General features: G+C 32.5%; 1 protein-coding gene across 1 annotated transcript; it reads left to right on the plus strand.

Moving 5' to 3' along the window:
* Positions 1-11,839: 11,839 nt before the first annotated feature.
* Positions 11,840-15,077, plus strand: LOC145640070 (protein FAR1-RELATED SEQUENCE 5-like). Its single transcript, XM_081691379.1, has 2 exons — positions 11,840-12,626; positions 14,869-15,077. Exons 1-2 carry the CDS (start codon positions 11,840-11,842, stop codon positions 15,075-15,077), a joined length of 996 nt encoding a protein of 331 aa, XP_081547505.1.
* The last annotated feature ends 334 nt before the right edge of the window (positions 15,078-15,411 follow it).

Here is a 15,411-nt window from a genome sequence, read left to right on the forward strand (position 1 = left end):
AAAATAGTTGTTAGACATGTTCAAAAATTTAAATGAATCTATTTTTATGATTAAATAAATAAAAAAAATTATGGAATCAATATCTTTAGGATATCTTTTAATATTAGAAATATTATTTTAAAAACAATTCAATCACCAATTATAATAAGGATAGTTACCTAATATCTTATCTTATTGTTATTGTGTAGAATATTTTACAATAAGTATAATTTTCAAATTTCAAAATGATTGTATTATAATATTTTCTAAATATATTACGCTGCTCATCATCATCGTTCTTCACGGAAAGTTGTATACGGCCGCTGAATATTGTATTCAAACTTCGATTTGAACACCAACCATGGTTAATAAGAAAGCAGATGTAAGTGTACTCAAAACATATTTCTTTACATGTTTTTGTAACATAATTTAATTAATAAATTGTGTAATTCATATTCGATTTTCAACATTAATTGCATACGAAATCCAATTGCACATATGTTTATATATAGGGTTTATGCATTTGAAGAATGTTTTCTACAAATTAATTTCATATATATAGGGTTTTTTCTTGAATCATAATGATAACCTTTGTTGTCATGAGTATGTATTTGAACGATTTGTAATTTCCTGGGATATTAGTAGTTTAAATTTAAAATATTCTTGCTTTTTTCTTGTAGAAAGATAAGAAAATGATAAAAGACATTCACACCAAAGTGTCAAAAATGGAGGTATCATTGGCTGCACTAATTACCAATGTTGTTAGTATAACCAAAAGTTTATCCAATAATATATCCAAGGTTCCAGAATCAATTGTTACCATTGCGAGTCAACCACTTGTAAATCGCTCAAAGTCTCCTTTCCTAAGCCCCAATGGTAAGTTGATTGTTAGTTAACAAGTTTCAACCACTAAGCGAAAGCTCAATGTGGATAACACTCTAGATGTGGATAACACTTTAGATGTGGGTAACACTTTAGATGTGGAAAAGACTTCAGATGAGGAACACAATGCTGACGAAGAAGAAGAACAAGTTAAAAGCCTCGATATTGATTCATTCAGCATGCGTAATATCCGTTTCACTGAGCCTCAATTTCCTCTGGGTCTTGAAACACTAAAGGACCTTATGGAGAAGGAGGAAACACTGAAGGACACAAAAGAAAAAGAGAAGGCGAAAAGCCCTGACAACAAACTGAAAACTCCAAAGGCAAAAGCAACACCAAAGACTCCTAATGAAAAAGAAAGTGACATGATTTCCTCAGATTCAAATTCAGAGAGGAGGCCGCATAGGAGGCCAAGGACAAGAGCAATAAGTCAATTAATAGATAACTCTATGATTGTAGCACAGGTAATCACTTATTCCTTTATTGGTCATAACATTTAATAAATATAATATTGATTTGTGGTAAACATTCATTAATATTATGGTCATTACATTTAAAAAAGGATTCACCGTCCTCAAAGCCAGACAAAGGAAATAAAAGCAAATCAAAAGAACAACTGGAAAAGGTAATAGAGATGAATTATTCATCACAACAATAAAATTTGTGTACTGAGTATTGCTAACGGTGTATTGTAGCAACACATACGTGTTCATGAAAAAACATCGGCGTGTTATTTTGAGACGGAAAACCAAACTCTTGGTGAATTGGTAATCACATTTCCATTATGTTTTTTATTTTACTATTCTACTCTACGTGATCAGCAAGTGACATCGTAAAAACAATTATATGCAGGCCCAATTATCAAAATCAAAGAGGCAGAAGAAATGCACTACGAATGCAATTACCGGAGAGGTGATGTTGTATTAAATAAATTGTTTATATATCAATGTCTAAACTCAATACTGGTGAAAGCCTAAGTGCTTTATTACCCTATGTCTCTATGGTTATAGCAATGACTAAACACAGTACTAATTAAAACCTATGTTCTTTGTTATTTAAATTACTACGCATAAAACGCATGGACCAAGTAATAAGGTTAAAGTACAAAGTTGTGATGACAATGGTGATATGAAACGTTTTCAAGATCAGCATTCTCCAACTCCCCTATTTCTTGAATATGTATCACAATTAACATCCTTGGAGAAAAATATATGTATCATGGTTCACAAAGAACGGTATTCTGAAGAATTCAATTGTGCCAAAAATAAACCAATTATCAGGTTGACCGTTGGTGAATCTTGGTCTTTGTATTCAGATAGATTTATATCTAATTAGGTATGCTATATCGTAATCTTCTAATCAATTTTAGTTTATTGTACATAGACATGTTAACCTATATTAAATGGCATTTGTTTTTTTTTTATTTATTTTCTTCAAATGCAGCTGATAAATGTGTACTTATATGATATGGTAATGGGATTAAATGACCCAACTAAGCTCATATATATTGCCGGCAATATTTCAGGTATTTACAATACTTGCTACTACACATGTCCAAACATGCCAATTGATTATGATTTATAACAATACTTTATTTACATGCTACGCCCAGACTATAGTAATGAGATCAGATGAACGGTTCCCGTATATGATAAATCAATTGACTCTTAATTACTGTCACAAAGTGTTTGAACCCTTTATACCGTGTGGAGATCTAAACAAGATTGAACAGGTTTGAGCTATGTATGTTTTAAATAACTTTTCATATGTGTTTAATGATATGTGCGTAATAAAATGATGTATGTTCATCAGATATTCATCCCAGTTACGAAATTAGGCACACCTAATTGGTTCCTTCTGGTCTATATTGTCTTCGATTAAAAGGTGCACATTGTCGATCCGCAACAGTGTACTAACAGCCGATTCGTTCTTTCTATGGATGTGGTAACTACCTGACTTGGTGTTAGCCTTATAAACACTTGTTGTGTGATTATAATTAATTTTTGAAACTGTGAATAGATGAAATATGCTAGCATTGCTATGCGGAGAAATCCATTGGGTCGATTTTTCAAAGACTATACTGTTATTTCACATGAACTTGTAGATGTTAATCATAACCAACCACACGGGTATATCTATTTAACACTATAACCATTAACCTAAAAATGAACCTGTTTAATTTATATTGCTAATTTTAATTGTTTTCTATCTTTCTTCAGCCGTAATTGTGGAATGTATGTCTTGAAGTACATCGAGTGTGGTGATATCAATGCCATGAAGGACATTACCTATATAGTATAATTTAAACTTTATTAGTTGTGACATTATTACTATTGTATAATCACAGTAATTGTTACTCACTCCCTTCTTACTTTTGTTATTGAACAGACAATTGAAATGCGTGTGGAACGGTTAAAGTACCTGGCAAAGCTTCTTATTAGCGATCATAATAATGATGACAACATCAAGAGGTTCTGCGGTGATAGTTTCGTTTGAGCGGTGCTACTTATCTTGTTAGCTACAATAGCATTTAATTATATTGTTTAGTCTACGAACATGTTTGCATTTTGGGCAGGACATAAGTCAAATTTTTATTGTAACAAGATCATTCTTCAATAATCAATGAGTTTTAATTTTTTTTTTTTTTTGGTACCAATTTAATATCACTTTAGATTAGGACATTAGCAAATATTGTTTACATTAATATGTATTGCCTTACATATAATAAAACACAATACTAAAACTAAATTCATAGGCAATGTCCTATATTAATTGAAGACAATACCAAATCATATAGGCATTGTCCAATTATATTCAACGATAATACCATATTTGGAAAAACAATAGGCAATGTCCCAGTGTCATGTGTTACCAATACACAAGACAATACCAAAATAAAACAGTAGTAAAAGCCTAATTTTTATAAATAATTGTTTCTTTCAAAAAAAAAAAAAAAAAGAGTTTAAAAAAATAAAAAATTTTAAAAAATAAAAGAGTTGACAAGTAGGCAATGACCTACGTTACTTAAAGACAGTACCATAGTTTTAAAAATAGAAGAGTTTTTAAAAAAAACAAATAAACAAACACTAGTGAAGACCTGCAATTTGGTTTTTTGTTTTGTTTTTTAAGAATACCACAATTACATTATATAAAAAAAACACGGGGCCTTTTTTTATTTTTTTAACAATAAAAAATTAACATATATACTCATTTACAAACTTAGGCAATTTCCTTAAAATACAACAGACAATACCAAAATAACATTTAAAACAAAGAAAGAGTTGTGCTTACTTATTTATTTATAGTCCCTTTGGTCAACATTTTTAGGCCATTTTGTTTTTTTGATATAAATTAATCAAAGGTATTATAACCCAAAATATTAACAATAAATTTAAACCATAAAAATATATATTGTTTCTACAAATATAATATTACTACTTACTGGTTATATTTGCCAAATATAAACCTTGTCCAAATAAAAAACATAAACTTGTCCAAACAAACCACAATTAAAATCAGCAATATTCAATATGTAATTACCCAACCTATGTTATGTTAAAGCCAATCTAAATCAGAAACTTCAAGAAAGAGAGTCACCACGGCCATCACCACCTTGATCAGTTGCATTATCACCAATTTCTTCACCATGCTTAACAACAAAACCTCCAACATTTTCAGCAACCTGTGTGGTGGTAGCAGGGACAGCAGGATCAGCAACCTATGTGATGGTAACAGGGACAACAGGATCTGCAACCTTTGTGGTGGTAGCAGAGACAGCATGTTCACCACCATGCTCACCCTCAGCTTCATTGTCACTGCCCTCCGCTTCATTAGCTTTGATATCTTTAACTGTGGCGGCGTCTTCATGAACAACCTCTTTCTCCTTGGTATCTTTTTTATGAACGTCCTCCGAATCGATCTTCTTAGCTATTTCAGGACCACTACCCACAACATCTTCGATTCTTCTGGTGTTTTTATAGCGGGGACATTAACATCACTTTTTGGAAGAACTTTCTCAGCGTCATCATGTGTGGGGACATTTGTTGTTTCTGGAAGATTTTCCTCTACAGCATGCGGCGGCTCCTGAACATTGTGAATGTATTGAGTTTCAATTGAAGATGAAAGGCGTGCAATAACAACGTTCAAGTCTTCGCCTTTTGCCTCGTCTTTATCAGTATCCACACTTGCATCCTGGGCTTCTTCAGTCACTGGTTCAATTTTTTGTTGTTACTTTCCTTCCCTTTTATCTTAGAATCAACTGCAGGGGCCACAACAACATTCTCCTTCTTCCCCTTTTGGTTTCTCTCAGAAACATCCTTTGTCTTTTCCACATTTCTTTTTTTACCCTTGTTTTTTTTCTCTGGCACTTCCTCCACTTCTTCTTCCTCCACTACGTCTTCCTCCTCTACTACTTCAGCTTCCATGACTGCTCTCTGAGAAGGGAGGACAATATTCATAAGGTTACACAATGAGAAATTTAAAACATGACAAAACAATCTGGCATCACACCATTAACACAAATTTGTATTGACAAACATGTTAATAGGTTAATACACTCCCAGATATGTGCCATTCCATAACACAATTTTATAGCATTAACAAACAAATAAATAATAAATATTATAATATTGATCACTACCTCCCTCAAGCGTTTCTTCCCCTTTTTTTTCTTTTTTCCTTTGTCCTCACTATCAGAATGATTGTCACCAACGTCTTCATCGTCCTCATAGTCACTGTAATCCTCCTCTTGGTCAATTTTTCCTTTACCCTTTCTTTGCTTTTTTGTCCTCGCTTCATCAACATCGCTGTCATTGTCCTCATGTATGTCTGCCAAAAAGCTGCCCATCAACCTCCACATCTGGTTCATGGCAGCACCCCATCTACCAATCTTATCTTGAATGAGGTCAAATGCTTTTTCGACAGTCTGAATATGGTCTGGCGGATACTTTCCGACTATTTAAGTCTTTTCCTTGTCAATAACCCCCATCAACTACAACAAAAACATAGTCATTTTATTGTAATTAATAAAAATATGAATAATTACACATTTTTTTTTTTAAAAAAAGGGCGCTTACTTTATTGGTTCTGTATCCATCTTTTAACCCGTTGATCAAATCGTGCAAATTCTTCATCTTTGCATCAGTCCAGTCCCTAATCCTAGGCAAGTCAAACTTCCATATGTTGTACAGCCCATCCCGAGGAGAATACTTATATAATATTGTCTGCATATGGAACACCAAAAAATTTAAGGAATTTTGTCCTGTAATAAGTATATGTAATGACACAATAACTAATTTGTTATGACATACATATCAACAAAATTTGACTATGGCATTAATAATATCTAAAATCATGGATTAGTAAACACCTAAATAAATGGGTTAACATATTAATAGAAACAGTATATACTCAGGCTCGAATTATTGATGGTCATGCAAGTACTTATGTCCTGTACTAAGTGTATGTAATGACACAAAACTAATAGGTTAATACCAAAATTAGCAACAAACACTACAATGGTAAAGCATCCTCAGGTGATCACACACATAACAAGTGGTCATTACATACATTACAATAGTATAGCACAAATTAACTAGTTAATACTGGTGACATATATAAATAACACAATATTGTACAAGAGTTTTGTCTTAAGATATGTAATCACAAAATCACTTAGTGGGTATAACCCATATCAACAAAACAACTGCCTTCCAAACACAAAATATAATAAACAAAGTATCTTTTATGGTTTGGTTATCCTTGATACGCTCATTGGTAAATACCTAATAAAATGAAGAACAGAAAATACCATCAACAACAGAGTACAACCACCCAAATGCACAGGTGATTCATCAGACTTAAATTCTGCAATGGCTTTAACCATACAATCGAGCACAAATTTTGCAAAATTCCAGTGTTCAATACAATCTTCTTCAACAACAAGATGAAGCCACTTTGCATCTGGCTTTTATTCCACGTTTGGGCAGACTAAAATCGTCATGACAAATATCGTAAACATTTTACCAAAGTTTGGGTTGTCATGCGCAACTTTCTTCAATTCAGATGCCATTCCTTGAATTTTCAGCGTCGTAAACCTATGTAAGGCTTCATCTATGGCACTCGTGTCATCCAACTCTGCGCTATCAATATCAAAACCATGATCCTTGAAACCCAACAGGTACTCTACATGGTTAGGTGTGATTTCTAATGTGTCTCCATACAACCTAAGGGTTCTTGTAGATGGATCAAAGTGATCAATAACCCACTTGAACATCGTTTTCCTTGTTGTTTTTGTGTTGTAATGCAAAAGGAAACCAAATCCCATGGCCTCCACTTTCTCCTTTTTATCCCTTGGAAAGCCTTTAACAAGTGAAGTAAATTGTTCTAGGTTACACAGTGCTTCCCATGTTACCTACCAAAACAAAACAGAAATATTTCATTATGATAAGTACAAAAATATTTATATTCGAAAGGGAAAACAAAATTCCACATATACAAACTTTACCCCTGTTTTTGATGAACTTCTCACGGGGAATGGTTTAAGTTTTTTCTCTAATGATAGAGATTCAGCACTTTTGGTTAGCTTTCTCTTTCGGGAAGACATTCTTGTCCTTGTTTCTGTTCGATTCCATTAATATAAATTACACATTTAGTCTCAAATCAGATTTAATTTCTACCTAATACAATGCAAATCACAAGCATTGTATTAGCAATCACCAAAACACAACAAAAAATATGAAAGCTGTAAAATTCTAAAGGAAAAAAAAAAAAAACACTATTCATACAAAATATAAGTAATTTTTAATACCACATATCGCAAAGAAATTAGCTACACCTTTTACATTCGAGCCCTTACACATTAATCACCAACACTATAAATATTAACCAAGTACATACATCTAAAATAGGCAAACCATAATTTTTAAATTAATCACCAACACTATAAATACAACAAAGGCACCCAATTGAACAATAGTAGTTGGGTATCTCTAATTCACCACTAATAACATTTCAAAACTAAAAAATTAGAGCGAAAACATCTAATTAAACCACGAAAATCAACAAATTAAAGTCTAAATCCCATAATATTTAAATTAAAATAGTCACACCATAATATTTAAATTAATCACCAACACTAAAAATAATTACAAGGGCACCCAATTGAATAATAGTAGTTTGTATTCACTAATTCACTACTAATAACATTTCGAACTTGAAAAAGTAGAGCAAAAACATCTAATTAAACCACGTAAATCAACAAATTCAAGTCTAAACCCCAATCGTAAAACCCCAATTTAGTTCCCAACATAATATTTTCCATAAATCGTCGGAATTAGTGGAATTAGCAAATAGTCAAATTAAAGAATACATACGAAAAAATAAAACACACACACAAAATGGAAGATTTTTTTAAAAAGAATGAGTAAATGATACTTACAACACTAATGCCGGATTAAGTGAGAATAGGTTGTCTTCGTTGTTGCTTCCTCTGTCACCGTGCTTTTCAAAATGGTAGACTTGAATGCTTAGTGTATTAGGAAACTAGAGAGAGAAATAGTAAAATGTGAAAATAGAGAACATAATGAATAGTAACCGCCAAACTCACCTTCCTTGATATTTGTGGGCTTTTCAATTTTTTACTTTGCACGGTTGTAAATTTTTGTATTTTCCTTTTCTTTTTTTTTTTAAATAAAATATTTTGCCATACAGCAATTAATAGGAAATATTTAATTAACAAAAAAAAATTATTTTTTTTTTTTAAATAACCATAATTTATTTATTTAAAGATAATATGTTACTGATTCCTAAAAAAAGGGAAGATAATATGTTGCAGTTATATTTTTAATTTTTTTTTGAAAATAACTAATCTATATCAATTGGAAATTATGTGTGTTTACCTAATTTTTGATATCTTTCTAAAATAAATGATTCTCTATTATCTTTTTTTATATGAAATAATATATATATTCCAAAATTTATGGTATTTAGTTAACTATTTTAGTTATACGTATTTAAAGCACTTCACATATAACATATCATTTTAAAATTTAAATTATTAACTCGAACATTGATCAAGAATATCGAATTTCATTGTTATTTTTTTATTCTTGAGTTTATATATCATAATGGATTTTTTCTTAGAAGACGACGTTTCTGATATGGAGGAAACTAATCCACATCAAATAGATGGCTGCTCCTCTGCTTCCACTAGTAGAAAATATCAAAAAGGCACCCCCTAATTGGCACCGGTTCAGTCCAAACCGGTGCCAAAAATGGCCTACAAAATTGGTGGGAAGGTAAACCAGAGTAAAAGGCACCGGTTCACTTCAAACCGGTGCCAAAATCATAAAGGCCACCGGTTTGAACCGGTGCCTTTGTGAACCGGACCTTTTATTATTTTTTTAAAAAAACCGGCCTTATCTCTCCTTAAAACCCTAAAACTTAGCTTGCTCCTTCTCTCTCCTCTCAGTCCGCCTCTTTCATCACTCTCTCCTCTCCCTTCTCTCTCCTGTGCTCTCCCTTCTCGATCTCTCCTCTGCTTTCCCTTAATCTCTTCTCTTTTTTTCTTCGAACCTCTTCTCTTTCTCTTCGAACACCACCGCAACAACGCCTTCTCGATCTCTCCTCTGCTCTCCCTTAAACCGCAACAACAACATGCAATAATAAACCGCAACAACAACAACATGCAACAACAACACCGCAAAGCCGCCGCCACCACCGTAACATTAAGTTGATTTGGGTTTGTTCGAAGTTGATTTTGGGTTTAATTGATTTGATGAGTGTCTTCGAAATTTTTTATGGGTTTCTTTAAAAAAAAATTTGTTTAATCCACAATGAATTAAATTTGTTTTATTGATTTATTTTTTATTTTAATCGATTTAAATTTGTTTTTTTAAAGTGATTTTCGATTTTCTAGTTTGGTTAATCAATTTTTAAACTTATTTTAATTCGAATTTTTTTTAATTTATGGGTTTTTTTGTCGAATTTTTTTTTTATTTTCTGGGTTTTAATTGATGTTCTGGGTTTTAATTGATTTTCTGGGTTTTATTTTCTGGGTTGTAATTAATGTTCTGCGTTTTTGAATTGATTTTCTTTTTTTTTTCCCGATTTTCTGGGTTTTTTTTTTGGATTTTTGAACTTTTTTTTTCGATTTTCTAGGTTTTTATTTTTTTATTTTTTCCGATTCATTTTCTTTTTTGAACTGATTTTCATTTTCATTTTTTGGATTCTTCTTTTCTTTTTTTCGATTTTCTAGGTTATTCTTTTCTTTTTTTCGATTCTCTTTTTTTTCGATTTTCTTGGTTATTCTTTTCTTTTTTTCGATTTTCTATTTTTTTCGATTTTCTGGGTTTTTGAATTGATTCATGTTAATCGATTCATTTTGGTTGTTTTAATTGGTGCAGGTATATGGATTTAGTTCTTAAATTAAGAATCAACATGCAAGTATATTGATCTTAAATCGAAGAATCAACTGATTTTCTTTTTTTTTTTTTATTTATATTGTAATTTTTTTTTTTATTTATATGTTGTAATTTTTTTATTTTGATTTAGCTGTTGTAATTTATTTTGCTCTATACTGTAATTTTTTTTTATTATATATATATATAATGAACAAATTTGATTACATTAATATTTTGGCACTTTTGGTTATTATTAAGATTTGATTGTACTGTAATTTATAATGAACAGATTTGATTATATTAATATTAATACAGATTTAATTTTTAAGTTAAAAAAAAAAATTAATATGTTGGCACTTTTAGCACCGGTTAACCGGTGCCAGAAAATGAATCATAAAATTTTTTGATACTTTTTGGCACCAGTTAACCAGTGCCAATTTAATGTTTTGGCACCGGTTTGAACCGGTGCCTTTTTAAACCCCTTTTTGGCATCCCCCACATTGGCACCGGTTCAAACCGGTTCCTTAGGCCGGGTTTGAACCGGTGCCAAATTCGTTTTTTCACGTAGTGTTCTAAGGTTTGTGTTACTAAATTATTATGCGTAATTGGTACATTGTTCATAAAAATTTCAATTTTCATAAGATAACTAATCTATATGCCACGAACTAACATCTGGTTCATTATAATTGTATTTTAAAATTTTTCCACAAGACTAATAATCAAGAGTTATCCGAGGAAGAGGAAGAGCTTATTGAGATACAAGATCTTCAGGTAAACATCAGTTGTAAACCTTTGGCATTGACATTTATTCTAATTGGTCATTACATTATATTTTGATACATTATGTACAACTACATAGCATAAGCTTACTATAGACATATGTCTTATATAATGTAGGATACTAACATTGGAGATGATAGCAATGGAGATGATAACGATGGAGATGGTGACAATGGAGAAGAAGATAACATTAAAGATGATGACAACAACCACCTAGATAACATTGAAGATGATGTCACTATGAGATACCACAAACGTTTAGAGGTTTAGAAGTTTGGGAAGAAATTGGCAAGAGACTAGAGGATTTTATATTGGAAGACATGCAACAATTATCCTTCAAAGACCATCAAACATGCATTGATTTTTATAAGATGTATGCCAAGTGTACGGCGTTTGGAATACGGCGTAAGCATACAACACTAAGCAAAATTGATGGTCAACCGACCTCCCAAGTCATTTGGTGCAACAGACTAGGTTTTCGGGAAGCAAAACACCTATTAAGACTTGATAGGAGGCGTAGAGAAAAACCAATAACTCGATGCGGTTGTAACGCACTGATTAGTTTTAAGTGGGACCACCGCTACGATTCATGGTATGTGAAAGATTTTGTAGCTGAGCACAACCATAACCTAATACCCATGAACCAGGTTTATTTTGAAAGGTCGGATTTAAATTTTATTGTCAACTAATATTTTAAATAATTAATTATACGATTTATGGAGCATAAGTGTAATTGTTTCTTTTGAATTGAAATACACAGAACATTCAGAGTCGTAACCGAAGCCGATCAGATTTATATGAAGTCTTTAATTGACTCTGGAGTGAAACCATCTATCACTATGAGAAATTTGGCGCGTAATGCTGGGGGAATCCGTGGAGTAGGATTCTTAGCGAAAGACTTGTACAATACTTGTGAGAAGTTCAAAAAAGAAGAGATAAAAGGCGGCGACTCAGAAACCGTCTTGGCGTACTTACTTGGTAAAACAGCCTTGGACCCATCCTTTTTTCTAAGATACACACGACATAATGTTACTGGGATAGAAAAAATGTTTTGGTGTGATGGGATTAGCCAAGGGGATTATAAGGCTTTCGGTTCGGTAATTGCGTTTGACACGACTTACAAAGTCAACGCCTACCATAAACCATTTGTTGTGATTGTGGGTGTAAATCATCACAGGAAGACTGTGTCATTCGGTGTTGCTCTTATTTCAAATGAATCAACAGATACATACATATGGGTGTTACGACAATTACTTGAGGCTAGTGGGAATGTCGCTCCCCATACTGTTGTCATAGACGGAGACAAGGCAATGGCAAAAGCAATTAAGGTTGTATTCCCAAAGGCTCATCATAGACTATGTCTTTGGCATCTAATGCGCAACGTCAAAGGCCACACAAACAGAAAGTTTTGCAATGGATTCATGAAATGTGTGGATGGTGCGCGGACACCTACTGAGTTCGAGGAGGCGTGGGAAGATTTAATGACAGCATATCCTAAAGTCAAAGATAAAAAGTGGGCTAAAGATTTCTACAGTGACAAAACAAAATGGGTTGAGGCTTTTATGGTTGGTCAGTTTTATGCAGGTAATTCTAATTTAATGTATTTGTAATCACTATCATGTTGATAGGTTATACCCTATATATAAATGAATCATATCATATGTTCTATGATAATAAAATCAGAACTATATGCTTTCACTAATACATTAAAGGGACATTACTGTAGGCGTCGTTTGAAGTGCGCCTACGTAAAAAGCATGTTGTGAATATGCTTGGCACTCATAGGAAGTGGGAATTAACATTACGATTAGGGACAAAGAAAAGTAGGGAGCCGCCAACAAGTTTTTAAGGAACTTGTAAACTGTTCACGGATCATAAAAGGCAACCATAAATAAGGGACAACGAAGGCAACAACGATTGACCCGTGAAGGTTACACCCCATTCATAATCCATGAGATTACTAACTCCATATGGTTTGGAACCACGAAGTGAGTCATGGAGTCACATTCGCCCGTATTGGCCTCTGCTCGATTCTTATATTGAAAAGCATTCATGTGATCTCAAAGGCATACAAACAATAATTCAATTTGCTCCAAACTATTATTTAACTAAATTGGTTCAAGATTAATGCACACATAATTCTAAAAATTTGGTGATCACTTCAATTAAGCAACAAGATTAAAAAGGATCCTAAACCGGTTGTCCAAATTATCTTATTAGTCGTGATTTTCAATTACATATTCCCTTTAAACATGCAATATGGAGATCATAAAAAATACAATAGAATAAACATTAATATTAAAACCAATTTAATCACAATTCCAACAACATAAAATCGTTAGAAAAATAATAATAATAAAAGGAACATGATCCTTACTTTGAATCTGTTTGTTTGCAACTACAAAATAATAAACGAGTTAGTAACTTCAAGGAAATAATAAAACAATAACTAAATTAAATTAAATGAAATAAAGTTGATTTTGGGGCCAAACCCTCAAAAAGTTCTACCTTTCATGCCTTGGCTTAGGACAGAACCTCGAGAAAAATATAGACTCCTTTGAGTGCTTGAAGAAGGAATTTTGAGGTGAAAAGGGTAGGCTAGTGTTTAGGTTAATAGCATAGAAGAGAGAAAATAAAAATAATAATAATTCTCGGCGCCCCGTACATCAGAAATGAGGGGGTATTTATAGGGAAAATGTGCTGAGGGAGCACACGGAACCCTAAAATGATAAAAACCCTAAAAACGTATCACGTGACACTGTCAGACTGTATCGTGATACGGGAAGCTCTACCGTCAGATGGTACACTTTCCCGTGACACGGTACAGTTTTGGAGTGACGCGGGAAATTTTCAGAAAACGGGATGAAAAACGCGTTAAGGGTTTACGCGAAAAGGACACGGAATGTCCCGTGTCACGGCAGACCTCTCGTGTCACGGGAAGTCCCACCATCAAACGGGAAGGATTCCCGTGACACGGTGGCAGTCTGACGTGGCGCGGGAATTTCCAGTCCATTTTCCGTCTAAATACATTTTTAACCCTAATTTCCTTCGGCTTTTTAAGTGCCGATTGATAATTTCGGGCCTTTTCCGACTTTTATTATTCGGGCTAAAATAAGAAAATAATTAAAATAAAAATAAATAAAAGGTTTGGGCCAAAAATAAATAATAAGACAATAAAATAAAAAAGGTTTGGGCTTAAAATTAATTAATAAGTTTGGGCTGAAATTAAAACTATGCCTTTACCAAACATCAAGACTAATCCATGGACCATTCAAAAGTATGAATTTAATAAAATACGATTTTTTAAGCACTCTCGGGATTAAATACTAAACCCGACCAATGGTGGCGGTGAAAGGTTATTTATCATCGGGTTTGGTTTTGGGGAGACATTTTTAGGTGTCTACAATTACCAGTATATTGTATATTCCTATAAATGAATCATGTCTTTTGTTCAATGTGAAAAAATTTAGACCTATATGTTTTAGCACATATATGAGAAGGACATAATAACCAATATATTGTATATTCATTTAAATGAATCATTTCTTATGTTCCATGTGAAGAAAATTAGAACTATATGTTATAACTAATATATTAAAGGGTCATTACCAACATATTTTATATTTTAAGAACCTTTTTGTTGTATTTATTTTTTATAATAATTACTTGTTTCCTTACAAAAAAATATATGTATGCTGTTTTGATAATTAGATATACGTGTTTTACCCAATTATGTAATAGTATATTACATTCATGTTTTATACCTACACCTTTTTCTTTTTTCTTTTTTTTTTTAATTTATAACCATTTTTATTATTTTTTGTAGGTATGAGAAGCACCCAAAGATGTGAGTCCATGAATAGCACATTTAAAACGGTAATAACATCAAAAATAATGTTGTACCGGTTTGTTGAGCTATATGATCAAGTTCTTGAACTTATCCAGTTTGAAGAAGATAAAGATGATTACATATCCACACATAAGTTCCCTGTTATTGGTGGTGTCTTGACCGAAATAAAAACTCAAGCTGCGTGAACTTATACAAGGAACGCTTACAATTTGTTTTGTAAGGAACTCAGTTATGAATCAAGGCACATTGTTACTAAAATAGAGGAGGACGATATGCATGTTGATGGGGCTTCTTTTACCTTTTGGTTAAATGACTGTGTGGTGAAAGAGTGTAGGTACGTTATCTGTTTCAACAAGAAATTACAACAAATGGTATGTTGTTGTATGAAGCTTGAGTCCATAGGCATTCCATGTCGCCATATGTTTGCATGCATGAAATATTATGGAATGGTGGAGTTACCAGCGGGTGTAATTCTCCGTAGATGGACAATTAGAGCAAAGACACATCTTGATAACAATT

The sequence above is a fragment of the Chenopodium album genome, chromosome 7, assembly GCF_948465745.1.
Source record: "Chenopodium album chromosome 7, dcCheAlbu1.1, whole genome shotgun sequence".
In the NCBI taxonomy this organism is placed as follows: domain Eukaryota; kingdom Viridiplantae; phylum Streptophyta; class Magnoliopsida; order Caryophyllales; family Amaranthaceae; genus Chenopodium; species Chenopodium album.

What these genes read in the sequence shown, in the direction of transcription:
- LOC145640070 (XM_081691379.1), top strand. Translation starts at nt 11,840, where the DNA reads ATGAAGTCTTTAATTGACTCTGGAGTGAAACCATCTATCACTATGAGA. An exon ending in GGTTGGTCAGTTTTATGCAG is followed by an intron (nt 12,627 to 14,868) that starts GTAATTCTAATT and finishes TATTTTTTGTAG; the next exon opens with GTATGAGAAGCACCCAAAGA.